At 33.2% G+C, this 18,778-nt stretch overlaps 2 protein-coding genes across 2 annotated transcripts in view; one reads left to right on the top strand and one right to left on the bottom strand.

The window, feature by feature from the left end:
- The window catches only part of LOC119607009, a 39,549-nt gene extending 21,825 nt beyond the window's left edge, over window positions 1–17,724 (top strand). Inside the window, exons 3-5 of the mRNA XM_037960702.1 lie at window positions 13,966–14,488; window positions 14,558–14,884; window positions 16,881–17,724. Coding sequence (XP_037816630.1) covers window positions 13,966–14,488; window positions 14,558–14,884; window positions 16,881–17,069 — 1,039 coding nt within the window. The 3' untranslated portion in view covers window positions 17,070–17,724. The remainder of the gene's footprint in view (window positions 1–13,965; window positions 14,489–14,557; window positions 14,885–16,880) is intronic.
- On the bottom strand, window positions 1,892–11,105 carry LOC119607007. Its single transcript, XM_037960700.1, has 2 exons — window positions 8,814–11,105; window positions 1,892–8,752 (listed from the first exon to the last, which is right to left on the bottom strand). The coding sequence occupies exons 1-2, from the start codon at window positions 10,961–10,963 to the stop codon at window positions 2,689–2,691; spliced, it is 8,214 nt and encodes a 2,737-aa protein (XP_037816628.1). The 5' UTR covers window positions 10,964–11,105; the 3' UTR covers window positions 1,892–2,688.
- Window positions 17,725–18,778: the final 1,054 nt, after the last annotated feature.

Here is an 18,778-nt window from a genome sequence, read left to right as displayed (position 1 = left end):
ATTTAAATATTCCAATTCATAAGGATTTATATCGTTTAAAGTTTTCAAAAATATTTGCTTTGCATTATAATAATTTAGCTCTTTATTATGCCCCTCTCTCTGTCTTAAATTTGTCAACATCTTTACAAACTGCTTTAGCTGTTGTTCTCCTAAACCGGCATTCTTTTGCCGGCTTAATAGTTCCAAATAATCTATAATTTCTCCCTCTAAAAGTTTTTCATCCTGTAAATATTCCATATATTCCTGTTGCTTTTCCTCGGGTAATTTTAGTAAATTTAACAAAAAACTTAAAAGATAAAACATATCGGTTTTTAAAAGACCTCCCACTAAGCCCATATGCATAACACGTTGTTGTATTTCAAACTCCTCTATCGGTTGCCTTTTCTCTAAAGTGGGATCTTGATTATTACCAAATATTTGCATATTATACAAATAATTAGCTGTGGATTCCTGTTGTGCTTTTAGCAATTCACTCCAATATTTATCGAGTTTTGCCAAATGTTCACATTTGATTTCTGCTTCCGGTTGACATTGTTTAAAGCGACATTTTTCCTGGTTATTAAGAGGCATTTGACATTTATTTTGCTGACTGGTTTTCAACATTTGTTTTAGGGGGGTTAATGGTTGTTTTAGTCTTCTGTGCAACATTTTGTGTTAATAATTTAAAAAAAAAGTCCAAAATTTATAAAACAGAAAATTTTTATGTTTTTGTTTAGTAGAAATTTTATAAATTGGAAAAAGAATAATCAATTTGAAAGGATCGAAAAATTATAGTTTCCTATAAAACATTTTAGGATTCTTTGCCGGGATTTTACAAATGCCTGGGGTAATGTATAAAATCTAATTTAAAGAATCTCAAGATCTGTATTTTTTATTGATCACTAGATAATTTAAATGATCTTCATATAATATAGATGATCTTTATATTATTTAGATGATCTTTAGATCATTTAGACGACCTTTAGATGATCATCCGATCATTTAGATGATCTTTATATCATTTAGATGATTTCTAGATCATTTAGGTTATTTCTAGATCATTCCTGGGGGAAGCTAGATTATGTAGATGATTTATAGACCATTTAGATTATACCTATAACATTTAGAGGACATGAAGACGCGATTTCTTGTTCACTTAAAAGACCAAATATCACTTACATGCTATCTATCTATCTATCTATCTATCTATCTATCTATCTATCTATCTATCTATCTATCTATCTATCTATCTATCTATCTATCTATCTATCTATCTATCTATCTATCTATCTATCTATCTATCTATCTATCTATCTATCTATCTATCTATCTATCTATCTATCTATCTATCTATCTATCTATCTATCTATCTATCTATCTATCTATCTATCTATCTATCTATCTATCTATCTATCTATCTATCTATCTATCTATCTATCTATCTATCTATCTATCTATCTATCTATCTATCTATCTATCTATCTATCTATCTATCTATCTATCTATCTATCTATCTATCTATCTATCTATCTATCTATCTATCTATCTATCTATCTATCTATCTATCTATCTATCTATCTATCCATCCATCCATCCATCCATCCATCCATCCATCAATCCATCCATCCATCCATCCATCCATCCATCCATCCATCCATCCATCCATCTATCTATCTATCTATCTATCTATCTATCTATCTATCTATCTATCTATCTATTTAAAATTAATTAAATTCATCTACTGATCATTCCGAATCTTTACGATCGTTATATCTTTTACAAAATCATTATAAATACTTTGCGAATGCTAAACTTTTTTCATAACAAATTTTATTGATTACAATTTTGATACACAAATAATTTTGTAAAGAATACACTTTAAAATTTAGTTTAACAAAATTTCAGACCCCTGCTTTATGCATCAAGATCATTTCGACTTTGAGATCAATTTCTGACCTTCATTTTGGAAAATCTTAGATCTATTGGATGTTGTTGAGATCATTTCGATTGTCTTAGGACCATTGGTATGATTTTCCGATCTGTTGAAAGATCTTAAGGAATGTCTTAGAAATCATTTATATGATCTTGAGATCATTTAGATGATCTTGAGATCATTGAGTGATTGTGGGATTATCATAGATAAGATCATTTGATGCATCTTTGGGTGAGCTTAAGGATCTCTTGATAATTTGATACTCTGTATATAATTAAGATCATTTAGATGATCTCGAAATCATTTAGATGATCTCGAAATCATTTAGATGATCTCCAGATCATTTAGATGATCTCCAGATCATTTAGCTGATATCTTGATCATTTAAAAGTAAACTCTAGAGATGATCATTGAAGATGATCTATAGATCATTTAAGATGATCTGTAGATCATTTAAGAGGATCTGTGGTTCATTTATGATGATTTCTAAATCATTTAAGATGATATGTAGGCTATTTAGATAATCTAGAGAACTTTAATAGAAACATTAAGCGATCTTTCTCTCACATATTCTCTAGATCACTTGGACGATCGCGACATCATTTACATGATAAGATCATTTATATGATCTCAAGATCATTTAAAGTGTGATCTAGTATAGAAGTAAGATCTCAAAATTATCCCATAATATTTAGATTGACTCTTAAAAGTTCATCTTTCTAAGCTTGTACTCTTAATAGTTGGATGTTTCTTGACTCCCGGTTACTTTTGACTTTCTAAAATAGTTTCTTAGGCAAAAATTTCGTCAAATTATTTTTCGATTTCTTCTCATCTTGCAGACATTTCTCACAGCCGCATTTTTTGTAAGCAGTTGATTTATCACGTTTCTTTTGTTTTGCTTTCTTTTTATCTTCTTTCTTTTGTTTATCGTTCTCGGATCTTTTTTTGTCTTTGACAGCATGTTGTGTTCGTTCACAATCACAATTTCTATAAACAGGAGATTTATCACGTTGACTTAGTTTCTTATTTTTCTCCCGTTCACTCTTGTCTCTTTCTTTCAATTTTTCCGTCTGCTTTTCCAGTTTTTTGCTATACTTTTTCTTGCGTTTTGTAATGTCTTTCTCACCATCACTTTCAGGATAAGAACTCTGCTGACAATCGCAATTTCTATGAGAGAAAGTTTCCTTGTGTGATCTTTGTTTAGCTGCTGTAGGAGTTTTACATGTACAAGGTCGGGGAGCTGGATTAGCATCGCGTACTCTTTGTATTTCCAACTCTCGCTGTCTAAAACGTTTTAATCGCTTACTACTTTCCTTGACCTCTTTGGGAGGAGCAGAATCATCACTAAAACAATTCCTATGAGCTGGTTTTACATCGTAAAGGGTCTTTTCTTTATTAGGTTTATATAATTCCTGAGAGGGTTTTGGCTTAGGGCAAGTATTACCCCATAGTTTTCGTCTTTGTTGCGCTAAACGTTCTTTGGCTTCTTGTTGTCTTTGGGCAAGTTCCTGATATGTCCGCGGATAATTGGCATTTAAACCCAACCAGTAGTGAGAATCTTTATAACACATTTCATGATTTTTGGACACATTAACGGGAACGGTATATTTCGCCGCTCCGGGAGGTCTTTTAGGAAGTTTACATTTACGCACTTTTTTCTCAATTACAACATCAGTTTCTGGCTCTGGTTGGGGTTCAGGTTCTGGTTCAGCTTCTATTTTGAATTCTACTTCTTTTGGGGGTTTTTTAGGTTTTCGACATAGGGCCGTGCAGCAGAGAGAATCTTTGAAACATAATTTTTTGATTTTCTTAAATTTTGAAGTGCTGGCATGTTGTTCTTTAGTTAAATTATCTGCCTGAGGGTTTGTCATACTTCTTATGCTATCCGACGAACCTCTAGAGGAAGATATACAACAGAGAGATAATCTTCTAGGTTTTTTGGCAGGTTTGGGTGGTATTGGTGGCGGTTTTGTTTGATCATTCTCCGGTTCTGAACCTCCTCTATATCTTTTACGACTTCTATGTGGCATTTCTTCTTCACTATTGGATTTCGATTGTTGTTGGTTATCATTTCTTTTGGATGTGTATTTATTACATTTATCACACTTATCCTGGGAGTCCAAAGAGGATCTAGGTGTTTCATGCTCATAAGAAGAACGTCTTGATTCTCTAGAGTCTTGAGAATGTCTTCTATCGTTGGAAGATCTCAAGCAATACTTATTGTGCTGAGATTCCTTAGAACTTTGAGGACAATAGGTATCATAAGAAGATTCTCTGGAGTCTCTAGAATGTCTTCTATTTCTTGAATCTTTGGAACGTCCAAAGCAATATTTCTTATCGCGAGATTCTATAGAATTTCGAGGACTATCTTGATCATAAGAAGAACGTCTTGATGCTCTCGAGTCTGTAGAATCTTTGGAACATCTAGCACAACCTCTATTGGAAGTTTGGGAATCTTTAGAAGTTCGTCGATCCTCATTATCTTGGGAATTACAATTGTTACAGCCACAAGATTGAGTTCTTCTGCCTGAATTGGCACAATATTTGTTTGTGTTCGATTCTATAGATTGCCGTTTGCCTCCACAATTACCACAAGTTTTAGTTTTCTTACGTTCACGCACATTGTCTTCATTCTTCCCTTCCCTATAGTCCAGCCATTGTTTATTACCCGAATATTTCTGTTGATTGTATTTATAACGATAGTCAGCCCATCTCTTGGACATTTTCATGTCATGAGGATCGTTTAACTTCGTTTGTTGAGGTTTTGCGGCGATCACATCATCCTTAGTGCTCTTGGTTTTGCGTATACGCCGATACATATAAATAGTTCTTTCACTTTCCAAAGATTGCTTCTTATCGCGAGCAACTCCAGTGTCTGGAAAATAGTTGTAATCATCGTTAGATTTTTGGCAACTGTAGCTGTTAGCATTGGCTTGGGAGGGACATTGAGGTTGCCTTTCATTTGCGCATTTGTGGCAGGTTGAGCGTGGGCATGTTTGTTTGGACGATTGAGATTTGCAAGGATCATTGCAGGAATCCTCTTCACTGTCTTCTGCATCTTTGCAGGGTTCAGAACAGGACTTTTGTTTTTTCTTCTTATCACAGGATTTGGTTGTTTTACAGGGATCTTGTTTACAAGTTTTCTTTTTACTCTTACAAGGATCAGTACAAGTTTTTTGTTTCTTCTTCTTAGCACAGGGATCCTTTTGGCAGGAACTAGAATCCTGCGAATCTTCGCATTCATCATCGCTATCAGTGTCTTTGCAGGGATCGACGCATTTTTTAAGTTTCTTCTTTTTATTACAGGTTTTAGACTTCTGGCAAGAACAGGAATCTCGTTTGCAAAGTTTGCTTAGCTTCCAAGTTTTCTTTTTACTTTTTCGTGCTTTCTTTTGTTTTCGTTTCTTTTTACATTTTTTGCAAGAACAGGAAGAATCCTCTTCGCTGGAGCTGGAGTCAAACTCTTCCTCTTCACTATCGCTATCACTTTCATCATCACTGGAACTGGAGTTTTCACAACTGCACGTTTTCCTTTTCTTTTTGCGGCATTCATCACAGGATTTGGAACGTTTGCAATTATCCTTTTGCTTCTTGCATTTACATTTCCTCACATCATCACAAGATTTGGAACGTTTGCAGGAACATTTCTTTTTATCCTCAAAAGATTTGGATTTTTTGCGACATTTGCATTTCTCTTCATCATCATCATCTTCATCACTCTTTTGTTTACAAGTACAGCTTTCCTGTTCTTTCTCTCTTTGAATTTTCTCCTCACAATATTTAACCATTTCGTAAAGTCCTCTTTCCGGCTCTTGATTTTTATCTTTCGCTTCTCTTTGCGTGCATGAACAAGTTTGAATATTTCCATCGGAATCTTTACAAGTACAGGTTTGATCACAAGTGCAGATTGGTTGTCTTCCTGCAGAATAAGAAGATCTTCCGTCATAAGAAGATCTCCCTTTATACGAGGATCTCCTTTCATAAGATGGTCTCCTTGCATTGGAAGATCTATTTCTTTCATTAGTATCTTTACAGGGACATTCCGCTTGCCTTTTCTCTTCATCGGATTTTTCTTCCTGCTGTCTTCCATTTTCAGTGGAATCCTTACAAGGGCAAACGTCCTGCTGTCGTCCATTTCCATTTGTAACTTTACAGGGACATGGGTTTCTATCTTCTCCATTCGTTTTAGTTTGTTGACAAGGACAAGTTTCCTGTAGCTGTTTATTTCCATTAGATCCTTTACAAGGACATTCTCCTTGCCGACCTTCATCATAGGATTTTGGTGTTTGACAGGGACAGGCTTCATCCTGCTGCTTTTTATCTCTGTCATTCCTGGTACAAGGACATTTACCTTGCCACTCTTCCTCATTGTCTTTGGCTGCTTGACAAGGACATGTTTGCTGCTGCTTCTTTCTCCTGGACTCTTCTTCACAAGCACATGTTTCTTGTTGTTTCTTTCTTCTGGACTCTTCTTCACAAGCACAAGTTTCTTGTTGTTTCTTTCTTCGGGACTCTTCTTCACAAGCACATGTTTCTTGTTGTTTCTTTCTTCTGGACTCTTCTTCACAAGCACAAGTTTCTTGTTGTTTCTTTCTTCGGGACTCTTCTTCACAAGCACATGTTTCTTGTTGTTTCTTTCTCCTGGACTCCTCTTCACAAGCACAAGTTTCTTGCTGTTTCTTTCTCCTGGACTCTTCTTCACAAGCACAAGTTTGTTGCTGGCTCTTTCTTCTAGATTCTTCTTCACAAGCACAAGTTTCCTGCTGCTTCTTTCTCCTGGACTCCTCTTCACAAGCACAAGTTTCCTGTTGCTTCTTTCTTCTAGATTCTTCTTCACATGCACAAGTTTTCTGCTGTTTCTTTCTTCTGGACTCTTCTTCACAAGCACAAGTTTGTTGCTGACTCTTTCTTCTAGATTCTTCTTGACAAGCACAAGTTTCCTGCTGCTTCTTTTTTCTAATTTCCTCTTCACAAGCACAAACAGACCTTCTCTGCTCTTCATAGGATTTAGTTGCTTGACAAGTACATTTTCCTTGTCTCTCTTCCTCATCGACTTTAGTTCTTTGACAGGGACAAGTTTCCTGCTGCTTACTTCGGCTGGATTCTTTACACGGGCAAGGCGACTTGCCAACACTCTCCTTCATCTCTATGTCAGCTTTACAAGGACAAGAAACCTGCTGCTGTTTATTTCTATAAGCTTCCTTACAAGCACAAGGTAGCGGTCTACCACAGGGACATTTTCCTTTCTCCTCTTCTTCCTCTCTTTTAGCTTTACAAGGACAAGCATCCTTTTGACCATATTCAAAACGATATTGTTCTTTTCTTCTTTTCTCCTCTTCATTAGCTTGTGCATTTTGACAAGGACAAGGTTTTGGACCAAAACTATAATCTTGCTTTCGTTGATCTTCGAAAGCTTTAATCGCTTGACAAGGACAAGTTACTCCCGCCTGTATATTGCCATAGTTTTGAGCATAATCAAAACGATAATCTGGATTAGGTTTCTCTTCACCATAAGGTTTTGCCGTGAGGTAAGAACAGGGTGCTAAGGGAGTAGGTGGTAAAGCAGTGGTGAATTGTTGCTTTCCAAAGCCGTCAAAAGTCATCACACCATGAAATGGGCAAATTTGCTGTTTAAATTGCTGCTCATTTACATAATCCGGCTGATAGCCATAGGGAAGCTGAGCGCTTCTTTGCTCTTCTTCATAGTTTCTAAAACCCTGACAGGAACAGGTTTCTTGGAGTGGATATTCATAGCCTCCAGTGCGATACTCTCGCTTTCTTTTTACTTTAGTTGTTGTTGTTATTGAGGGCGCTTTACACGAACAGGGTTTATTTTTATTGCCATGTTGATATAAATTTGCATAGTTTTTCGTATATTCTCTGGAGCTTCTTTTTTGTCTAGGATACGGTCTATTATCGCGATAGTAAGCGCTATACATTTGATAGTCTAATAAGGCTTTTCTTTGACGCGATTCTATTGAGGAACGCACTTTATCGGCTGGAGTTTTAGCATCAGGAAAAGGTTGTTGTGTAATTGGCATTGGTTGGTAATAATTGCTAACTGCTAGAGGAGGAGGAGGTTGTTCTCCTGTTACCACTGTTTGGGGTTTATTTGGATCATAATATTGTTGTTGTCCTTGTTGCAATGAGATTAGGGGATTGTTTGGATCATAGTATTGCCCGGCATTTGGTTGAGTTGGTTGTCCTTGTTGTAATGAGATTGGAGGATTATTTGGATCATAGTATTGCCCGGCATTTGGTTGAGTTTGTTGTCCTGGTTGTAATGCCGCTTGGGGATTATTTGGATCATAGTATTGCCCGGCATTTGGCTGAGTTTGTTGTCCTGTTTGGGGATTATTTGGATCATTGATTTGTCCAGCATTCCAAATAGGTAGTGCTCCCTGCTGTTTAGAGTTTCTAGGTTGATTTGGATCATAATATTGTCCGTTATTTGGCTGAATTGATTGTCCTGTTTGTAAGGGAGTTTGTGCTTGCTGTTCTTTAGAGTTTCTGGGTTGATTTGGATCATAATATTGTCCGACATTCGGCTGAGTTGTTTGTCCCTTTTGTAAGGAGTTTCTAAGATTATTTGGATCACTGCTTAGCCATGGTGTTTGTGCTCTCATTTCTGGTGGCTGCGTTAGATATTGTTGGTAATAAGCTGCTGCACTAAGTGGACAAACAGCATTAGCCGTGGGATAAGGCGGAGTAGGTCGTTTAGCTTCCGCTACAGGTTCGCTTACAGGTTGCGCTATTGGCTGAGGTATTGGTTGCGGTTCTGGCATTGGTTTTGCCACCGGTTGTGGTACGGGTTGTGGTACGGGTTCTATGGAAGGTTTCCTGGAATTAAAGAAAAGTTTTTAATTGTATGACAACTAGTTGGGACATGGATGGATGATACTTAGGCTTTTCTTTCTTCTGGAAGAATCCTTTCTTCTTCTCCGGCTTAGGTTTAGCTTCCGGCTCTGGTTTCAGTTCTTTTTCTTTGGGCTTTTTCTTTTCTTCTTTCTTCTTTTCCTCTTTCGGTTTTTCCTCTTTCATCAACTTTTCTTCTTTCTTTTTCTTCTTACCCAAAACATAATCCGGTTTGGGTTTGTCTGGCGTTGAAGTTTTTGTTTTAAGTCTTTCCGCTGCCAGCTTCTTTCTACGTTCTCTCCTTTGTTCTCTTTCCAAAGATAGAAGATCAGCATTAGGATCTTCTACTGTCATGTGTATGCGTGGTTGAAAATTCACCACTTCCACATCGGAATCACTCATTTCGGCAACATTTCGTTTAGTCCAGAGTTCTTTTAACGAACTTCTACGTTCGAAATCATCAACCTCTCGTTCCACACTATCACTATCTCTTGATAGTCGTCGTTTCGAGGCACCCGCTGATATTCTTTTATGTTTTCTTTTTACCCTTACAAAGGGATTAATTAACCTTAATCTGGCCGGCTTGTAGGTGATTACTTTAGGGTTGTTGTCCGTTTTAAAAATGCGTACTCTTGGTATGTATTCTAATTTCTGTAGAGTGATAGGTTCTTCATCGGAGTCCTCCATATATTGTCGGGCCCATCTTTGGCTGGTTGTACGTTTGCCGCTGAACTCTTCTTCTAGTTCTTTAAAACGTTTCAGTTTGTCCGTGCTGCTGGCGGTTTGATGAAAACGATGACGTGGTTTAAAATCTCTATATTTGATCTCAACTTTAATCTCTTCTTCTTCATATTTCTCTTTCGTTTTATGCCTTGAAAGATTCTTTAACTGTTGCAGAGTTCTTTTTAGGACACTCTCTTTGGGTTTGAGCGGTAGTTTGGGTTTTTCTTTGTCCTTTTTGACCGGCTTTTCTTTGATCTTTGGTTTTCGGGGTTCTTTAGGTTTCTTGGGTTCCTTGGGCTCTTTAGGTTTTTTGGATTCTTTAGGTTTCTCTGGTTCTTTGGGTTTATTAACTTCTTCTTTGGAAGGTTTAGGTTGTGTTGGTGGTGATTCCCTTCTTAATACTTCTTCTGTTGCTGCTGGTTGCGGAGTTTTAGAAGGTTTTTCTTTTAATTCTCTCTTCTTCTCCTCTGTAGGCTTCGGTTTTGGAGCTTCCTTTACCTTAAACTTGGGGTAAATTTTATGTTTTCTTTCAGCTATATCCGAACTTTCCTTTTCTGTCAAACCACTAGTTATTATTTGTTTTGGTTTACTTTCCTTGTGGGCCAAACCACGAGGAATTTTTGGTTTCTGTTTACTTTCTTCCTTTGGCAAAGGAATATGTTGTTTACTCTCCTCCTTTGGCGAACCACTAGTCATCTTTCTTAAACGAAAACTTTTAATCTCTTTCTTCTTTGATGTCTCCGCCTTTTGCTGCTCTAACTCATCTAGGGAAACTTGTGGTTTGCTGCAACAACTCCAACCACATAAACTTCTAGATTTCTTCTTAACAACTTCTCTCTTAATCTGTGGCATTGGTTTGGGAAACTTTGGCTGCTGCAGCCTGTTACAACTACATATCATACGCATTTTCTTTTCACTTGCTACACTTTCGATTAAAACTTCTTCTGTTTCCTTTTCCTCTTGTTCTTCTTTTACTATTTCCCTTCTAGGGCGTTTTCTTTTTCGTATATATTCTCTGGGTAAAGAACTTAAAATACATCTTTCCCGCACGCGCTCATCATGTTTTCTCAACAGCTCTTGAAACTCGGGAGAAATATAGGTAGCCTGACATCCCTCTATCCTCTCCTTAGAATCCTTTACGTTACGTATGGCTGTTTTAATTTGCACTTGCGGTTTAATCGCTTCCGTTATATTCATTTCTGAATAAAACTTCTTTTCCCTCAATTCCTTTTGCCGTTTATACCATTCTGTGGCATGATCTTCGATAAAACAACAAGATTTGGTGGCTGCCACATTTAATTCATTTTGCAATTGTTTACAGAATTCGAGTTCTTGCTGCTGTCGATGTTTAAATTTTCTTTTTGTTTTCCTATAACGCCAGGGAGTTTTATCTTGCGGTGGGGCTAGAGAAAAATCACCACCACTGGGTGTGGCTAGGGGTTTTAAATCCCAAATTTTTGGTGTGGGGGTCATTGTTTAAAGAATTTTTGTTTAGACCGTTTAAATTGCCATTAATTCTTAAATTCACGTTATAATTTTTTTGATTTTTTGGGAGTTTTAACTGGTAAATTTTAAAATTTTTAAATATTTTTTTTTAGGAATTGTTAAAAGAAATTTTATTTTGAAATTGTTGTAAAATGTTTTTAAGAATGTCAAAGGAAAAACATAGTTAAAAGGGTTTCCTAAATTATTCTTATTTATTAAGCAGGGTTGTATTTAAACTAAATGTTATAAACAGTTTCATGGTTCAGTTCAGGATCAATTCTAGTTTAGTTTCTCATCAGTTCTAGTTCAGTTCTAATTATCTTGTAGTTCACTTCTAGTTCAGTTTTGGATCAACTCTAGTTCGCACCTAGTTTTGTTCTAGTTCATTTATAGTTTAGTTCTAGATCAATTCTAGTTCAGTTCTAGTTCAATTCTAGTTCAGTTCTAGTTCAGTTCAGTTCTAGTTAAGTTCTAGTTCAATTCTAGTTCAGTTCTAGTTCAGTTCTAGTTCAGTTCTAGTTCAGTTCTAGTTCAGTTCTAGTTCAGTTCTAGTTCAGTTCTAGTTCAGTTCTAGTTCAGTTCTAGTTCAGTTCTAGTTAAGTTCTAGTTCAGTTCTAGTTCAGTTCTAGTTCAGTTCTAGTTCAGTTCTAGTTCAGTTCTAGTTCAGTTCTAGTTAAGTTCTAGTTCAGTTCTAGTTCAGTTCTAGTTCAGTTCTAGTTCAGTTCTAGTTCAGTTCTAGTTCAGTTCTAGTTCAGTTCAAGTTCAGTTCTAGTTCAGTTCTAGTTCAGTTCTAGTTCAGTTCTAGTTCAGTTCTAGTTCAGTTCTAGTTCAGTTCTAGTTCAGTTCTAGTTCAGTTCTAGTTCAGTTCTAGTTCAGTTCTAGTTCTGTTCTAGTTCAGTTCTAGTTCTGTTCTAGTTCTGTTCTAGTTCTGTTCTAGTTCTGTTCTAGTTCTGTTCTAGTCTAGTTCTGTTCTAGTTCTGTTCTGGTTCTGTTCTGGTTCTGTTCTAGTTCTGTTCTAGTTTTGTTCTAGTTCTGTTCTAGTTCTGTTCTAGTTCTGTTCTAGTTCTGTTCTAGTTCTAGTTCTGTTCTAGTTCTGTTCTAGTTCTAGTTCTAGTTCTGTTCTAGTTCTGTTCTGTTCTGGTTCTGTTCTAGTTCTGTTCTAGTTCTGTTCTAGTTCTGTTCTAGTTCAGTTCTAGTTCTGTTCTAGTTCTGTTCTAGTTCTGTTCTAGTTCTGTTCTAGTTCTGTTCTAGTTCTGTTCTAGTTCTGTTCTAGTTCTGTTCTAATTCTAGTTCTGTTCTAGTTCTGTTCTGGTTCTGTTCTAGTTCTAGTTCTGTTCTAGTTCTGTTCTAGTTCTAGTTCTGTTCTAGTTCTGTTCTAGTTCTAGTTCTGTTCTAGTTCTGTTCTAGTTCTAGTTCTAGTTCTGTTCTAGTTCTGTTCTGTTCTGTTCTGGTTCTGTTCTAGTTCTGTTCTAGTTCTGTTCTAGTTCTGTTCTAGTTCAGTTCTAGTTCTGTTCTAGTTCTGTTCTAGTTCTGTTCTAGTTCTGTTCTAGTTCTGTTCTAGTTCTGTTCTAGTTCTGTTCTAGTTCTGTTCTAATTCTAGTTCTGTTCTAGTTCTGTTCTGGTTCTGTTCTAGTTCTGTTTTAGTTCTGTTCTAGTTTTGTTCTAGTTCTGTTCTAGTTCTGTTCTAGTTCTGTTCTAGTTCTGTTATAGTTCTGTTCTAGTTCTGGTTCTGTTCTAGTTCTGTTCTAGTTCTGTTCTAGTTCTGTTCTAGTTCTGTTCTAGTTCTGTTCTAGTTCCGTTCTAGTTCTGTTCTAGTTCTGTTCTAGTTCTGTTCTAGTTCTGTTCTAGTTCTGTTCTAGTTCTGTTCTAGTTCTGTTCTAGTTCCGTTCTAGTTCTGTTCTAGTTCTGTTCTAGTTCTGTTCTAGTTCTGTTCTAGTTCTGTTCTAGTTCTGTTCTAGTTCCGTTCTAGTTCTAGTTCTGTTCTAGTTCTGTTCTAGTTCTGTTCTGGTTCTGTTCTAGTTCTGTTTTAGTTCTGTTCTAGTTTTGTTCTAGTTCTGTTCTAGTTCTGTTCTAGTTCTGTTCTAGTTCTGTTCTAGTTCTGTTCTAGTTCTGTTCTAGTTCTGTTCTGGTTCTGTTCTAGTTCTGTTCTAGTTCTGTTCTAGTTCTGTTCTAGTTCTGTTCTAGTTCTGTTCTAGTTCCGTTCTAGTTCTGTTCTAGTTCTGTTCTAGTTCTGTTCTAGTTCTGTTCTAGTTCTGTTCTAGTTCTGTTCTAGTTCCGTTCTAGTTCTAGTTCTGTTCTAGTTCTGTTCTAGTTCTGTTCTAGTTCTGTTCTAGTTCTGTTCTAGTTCTGTTCTAGTTCTGTTCTAGTTCTGTTCTAGTTCTGTTCTAGTTCTGTTCTAGTTCTGTTCTAATTCTGTTCTAGTTTTGTTCTAGTTCTGTTCTGGTTCTGTTCTAGTTCTGTTCTAGTTCTGTTCTTGTTCTGTTCTAGTTCTGTTCTAGTTCTGTTCTAGTTCAGTTCTAGTTCTGTTCTAGTTTTGTTCTAGTTCTGTTCTAGTTCTGTTCTAGTTCTGTTCTAGTTCTGTTCTAGTTCCGTTCTAGTTCTGTTCTAGTTCTGTTCTAGTTCTGTTCTAGTTCTGTTCTAGAGCTGTTCTAGTTCTGTTCTAGTTTTGTTCTGGTTCTGTTCTTGTTAAATTATATTCTCCAAATTGCGTAAAGATGATGACATACCTAGATTGTTTCAAACCTTGAACCTTATTTTGGCTTAAATCCAAATTTCCTTCATAAGCTAGAAAAACTAAACACAAATGAAAAACTACTAACGTAAAACAAATGCAAATATTACGCATTATTAAATCCTTAAAAAAATGCAATCAGTTTTGCTATAACAACAATATTTTTCCCTTAAACTAAAGGGCGCCATACAAACTTTACAACTTTTGAGAAATAAAAACAAAATAATAATTCTTTTTTTATGTTTCTTTATCTTTCCAGAATTGTCTCCGCCATACAGGCTTCATTCTCATTCCTCGTTGGTTTGATTGTTTGCAAATCAACATGCAGTAAAACATTCGTTTATGCTTCCCACTGCCTAATGGAGGGCTATGGTTGGTTTGGTACCGCTTACTTTATGTACGATATCTGGTCTATGTATCAGGTGCATACACAAAAGATAGCCGATAAATTAAAGTTAATGAAGTTAACTTCGTCCGCCTCGTTTACTCCCAAACCTTTAAATGGTCAAAGTAGTAATGGTGGTCTTTATGATAAACATATAGCCAGTACCTTTAATGCTAAGGGCCAGCGTTTAGTGGCTTTGGAAGATGATTTTGCTAATGACACCAATGAAGATATGCAACACATGAGACATCATGAAGATGAAATCTATGATTATGATGGCGAGACAGTGCAAATACCACAAAATGGTAAATGGGGTTTCCTTAAGTATGTCTTTACACATCCAGTCATGATGATACATCACATTTTTGTCGGTACTGTAGGATTTTTGGTGGTTACTGTAAGTTTTTTTAATTATAATTAATTTTCTTTAAATTTTCTTTTATATATTTCTTTCTTTCTCTTCTAGTATATACGCGGTGGTGGTCATTGCATTTATAGCTATATGTTTATGATGGAATTCTCCACTCCATTCGTTTCGTTGCGCAGTATTTTAAGCACTTTAGGCATGAAAGAATCCCAACCTTATATTGTTAATGGTTTGGTTATGTTGGGCTCATTCTTTGTGTGTCGTGTTTTAATGTGGCCTTATGTTATGTGGCGCTATAGTTTGGAAATAAATGCCACTATATGGCAGGCCATTTCGGGTCTACCCATCGGTTGTATTATTGGCATTTTAATATTATTTTTACCACAAATCTATTGGTTCTTTTTGCTGATTAAAGGAGCTATTAAGGTAGGACAATATTTTTAGTTACAATAACGATAACAACAAAAAGTTAGTATAAATTAATATGTTAAAGTGTCCTTTACATTTTTATATAAAAATTTTTGTAATCGCTTCCACAACAAAAAAAATTTTCTAAGCAAAGTAAAAACATTTTTACAATTGTCCGAAAAAATATTTTTTCAAAAGTTTTAGTATAAAATTGTTTATAGTAAAGCGCGATAGCTTTAGCATCACAATGTAATTAAATGCACTTTTAAGTTCTCAACTGATTTCTGTCAGATTTATTGTAATCGGATCAAAAATAAAAAAGTTTTTCTAAGAAAAGTAAAAACACTTTTGAAATTTCCTTAAGAAAAAAATTATTTTTCTTCTAAAAATTGTTGCTTTTAATGGCGATATTAATAAGTTCATACAGTAAATAGATGTATGAATGAGTTCTCAACTTATTTATGCAATATTTTTTACAATCGGCCCAAAAACAAAAAAGTTTCCCTAAGCAAAGAAAAAACACTTTTAAAATATTTTTTTTAATTAATATTTTTAAACAAATATGTTCTTCTAAAAACTGTTGCTTTGAATAAGATTATACAGTAAATATATGTATTGAGGGGTTCCCAACTTTTTTATGCAAGATTTGATGCAATCGGACCAAAAACAAAAAAGTTTTCCTAAACAAAGGAGACGCACTTTCTAATTGTTTAGAAAATAAACAATTCCTTAAGTTTTAGTATAAAAATATTCTCTAACAACAGCGACAGCTTAAGCGGAATAGTGCCTGTAAATGCCTTATGAAGTTCATAACTTATTTATGAAAAATTTGTTGTAAACGAACCAAAGTTAAAAAGGTTTCTCTTCAAAAAGAAAAACAATTTTTAAAATTTTCTATGAAAAAACTTTCAAAAAGTTTCGTTATAAAAACTTTGAGTTGCAATAGAGATATTGACATTAATTCATAATAAACAAATGTATTCAAGACTTCGGAATAGTTTTTACCAAAATTTTTTGAAATTGCAACAACAACAAAGAAGTTTCTCTAACAAAAGTAAAACAATATCATATTGAAAAATTTTTTCAAAAAGTTTTGTTATAAAAACTTTGAATTGCAATATTGACATTAATTCATAATAAACAAATGTGTTGAAGACTTCGGAATAGTTTTTACCAAAAATTTTGGAAATTGCAACAACAACAAAAAAGTTTCCCGAACAAAGTAAAAATAATCTTAAAAATTTTCTATGAAAAAATTTTCAAAAAGTTTCGTTATAAAAACTTTGGATTGCAATAGCGATATTGACATTAATTCATAATAAACAAATGTATTGAAGACTTCTGAATAGTTTTTACCAAAAAATTTTTAAATTGCAATAACAACAAAAAAGTTTCCCGAACAAAAGTAAAAAGAATCTTAAAAATTTTGAAAACAAAAAATTTGTTAAAGTTTTCTTTCAAAAACTTTGAGATCCAATAACGCTATTGAAAAGAATTTATAATAAATAAATGCATTAAAAACTTCTGAATAATTTTTAACAAAAATTTTTGAAATTGCAACAACAACAAAAAAGTTTTCCGAACAAAAGTAAAAATATTAAAAATGTTTAGATAAAAAAATCTGTCAAAAAGTTTTGTTAGGAAAATGTAGAGTTCTAATAGCGTTATTAACATCAACTTAATGTAAATAAATGTATTGAAGTCTCCTTATTTATTTTAACAAAAAGTGTTGTTTTTGCAGCAACAACAAAAAAGTTTCTCTAACAAAAGTAAAAACAATATTAAAAATTTATGGAACATAATTTTTAAAAAAGTTTAGATTTAAAAAATTATTAAACAAATAACGGTATTGAAAGTTATTAATAATAAATAAATGTATTATTAAGTTCTTAATTTAATTATGATAAAAAAATTGTTGTAACAGCAAAAACAAATAATTTGCTTTAAGCAAAGTATATTTAATTTCAAGAAATTTTAAGCAAATTTTAATATTTCGTTTCTTTTTTCTGCAAAGGTCTTCTTCCCGCCCTCTAAAACAACGAACAAATCTCTAGCTGAGGAGCAAGTCTCTAAAACCACAAATGGCAGTTTGAAGTCCAACAACTGCAACTCCTTAACGAATGGCTCTTTAAAAGCAAACACAACAACAACAAATGGAAATGGTACTTTACCATCTTTAGTAAACAAAGCAAAACCCTCCTAAATGTATAAACTAATTAATATTGTTAAAAACAAATTAATTTAAATAATTGTTTTGAGAAAAAAATGCTAAAGTAAAAACTAAAAAAATAATATTTAATAACAAATTTAAACTGTTAAAATGTAATACAGAAAAAAAAGAAAACTAACTATAAATTTAGTCATTTAGTTAAATGAAAACATACACACACACATACATTGAAAAAGATAATCATTACACACACACACAAACTAAACCTAACTAAAACTAAACTTTTAATTTAGAACTTTTTATTAACTCATTTATAGTTGAGTTTTAATATTTTTAACATAATGATTTTGTTGATTTTTGTTTTAAATTTATTTTTGAAAGGCATTTAGCAAAATGTAACATTTTTGGATTTATTTTTAAGTGTTTATATATAGGGCATTAAAAAAGACGTCTTCTACCTTTTTTGATGAACATTTATTTAATTGAAATACAAGCGTAAAATTTAATAATCAAAATTTAAACAATAATAAAAACGAGCTTATGCTTAAATTGTTAAATGTTCTTAAAATAGCAAAAAAGAACTTCTACTACTAATAACTGTTGAAAACTAACTAGAAAAAAATTATTATTAGAAAAAAATGTTTTGAAATTAAAACAAAATTGTGGTAAAACCTTAAACACATTCATTAAAAAACCCTAAACTTCCATGAACAACTAAAACAAAACAAATAAAAAAACCAGCACAAATTAAGATTGTGTTCTGAAATTTTTCTGCAAAAAAAACAAAAATAAACTAATTTTTACAACAATTTTGTTTTAAAATGTTATTGCATATAAAAATATATACATACATACATATATATTTTTTAATAAACCAAAACCCGCAGCTTTCTTTTTTGTAAACTGTTATACAAAAACTGTTATAATAAAACTTATAAAACGAAAAAACCAACTATAAAACACAAATATTTACTCTAATTGTCTATAAAATATATGAAATTTATTGAACTATAAACAAGTTTTTAAATTATTATTATTATTATATGTCAGTCTTAACTTTATCCCAAAAAAAGCAAAAAAAAAAAAAAAAAAAAAAAAACAAGGAAAGATTTAAACGAATAAAAAACGAGTACAATTTGTGACAAAATAAAATTATGGTTTAAAGAAAGTATGAAACAGACAAAATTGTAAAACTATAACAACAAACTTATAAACAAAAATATATATTAAATCAACAAATATATTAAAAAAACAAAAGAACTAAAAGGAATTTCAGCATTTTTATTAAAAAAGAGAAATATTGTAAGATTTTTAGTGGTAATTTGTAAAAAACAAGAAATTTCTTTAGTATTCATTTAAAAATTATAAAAATCTAGTAAATTTTGTGTAAATGTTTTTAATTTCTATTAAATTTGTGTTTAAAATTTTGTTAATTTCTGTTACAATTTTATCCTTCTTTCTGTAAGATTTGTCTAATTAAACTGTAAAATTATAAAATTCTAGTAAATTTTTTTTAAATATTCTTAATTTTTATTAAATTTGTGTATAAAATTTAGTTAATTTCTGTTACAATTTAAAAAAAACACGTGTTTATCCTTCTTTCTGTAAGATTTCTCTAATGAAACTGTATTATCTTACATTGCAATATTTACTTTATAAAACACTGTTATCTATCTCTGCTTTCGTTTGAACTGTTGTATCTTGTATACAATTCTAGGAATTAACATTTGATCTGTAAAGTT

This window comes from Lucilia sericata, unplaced genomic scaffold (genome assembly GCF_015586225.1).
Source record: "Lucilia sericata isolate MDLA Ls3-8-SP2 unplaced genomic scaffold, ASM1558622v1 Contig000644F_arrow, whole genome shotgun sequence".
In the NCBI taxonomy this organism is placed as follows: Eukaryota; Metazoa; Arthropoda; class Insecta; order Diptera; family Calliphoridae; genus Lucilia; species Lucilia sericata.
The sequence above is the reverse complement of the archived record's forward strand: the minus strand, read 5'-3'. Positions and strand labels throughout refer to the sequence as shown.

What these genes read in the sequence shown, in the direction of transcription:
- LOC119607007 (XM_037960700.1), bottom strand. Translation starts at nt 10,963, where the DNA reads ATGACCCCCACACCAAAAATTTGGGATTTAAAACCCCTAGCCACACCC. An exon ending in CAGAAGAAAGAAAAGCCTAA is followed by an intron (nt 8,753 to 8,813) that starts GTATCATCCATC and finishes CTTTAATTCCAG; the next exon opens with GAAACCTTCCATAGAACCCG.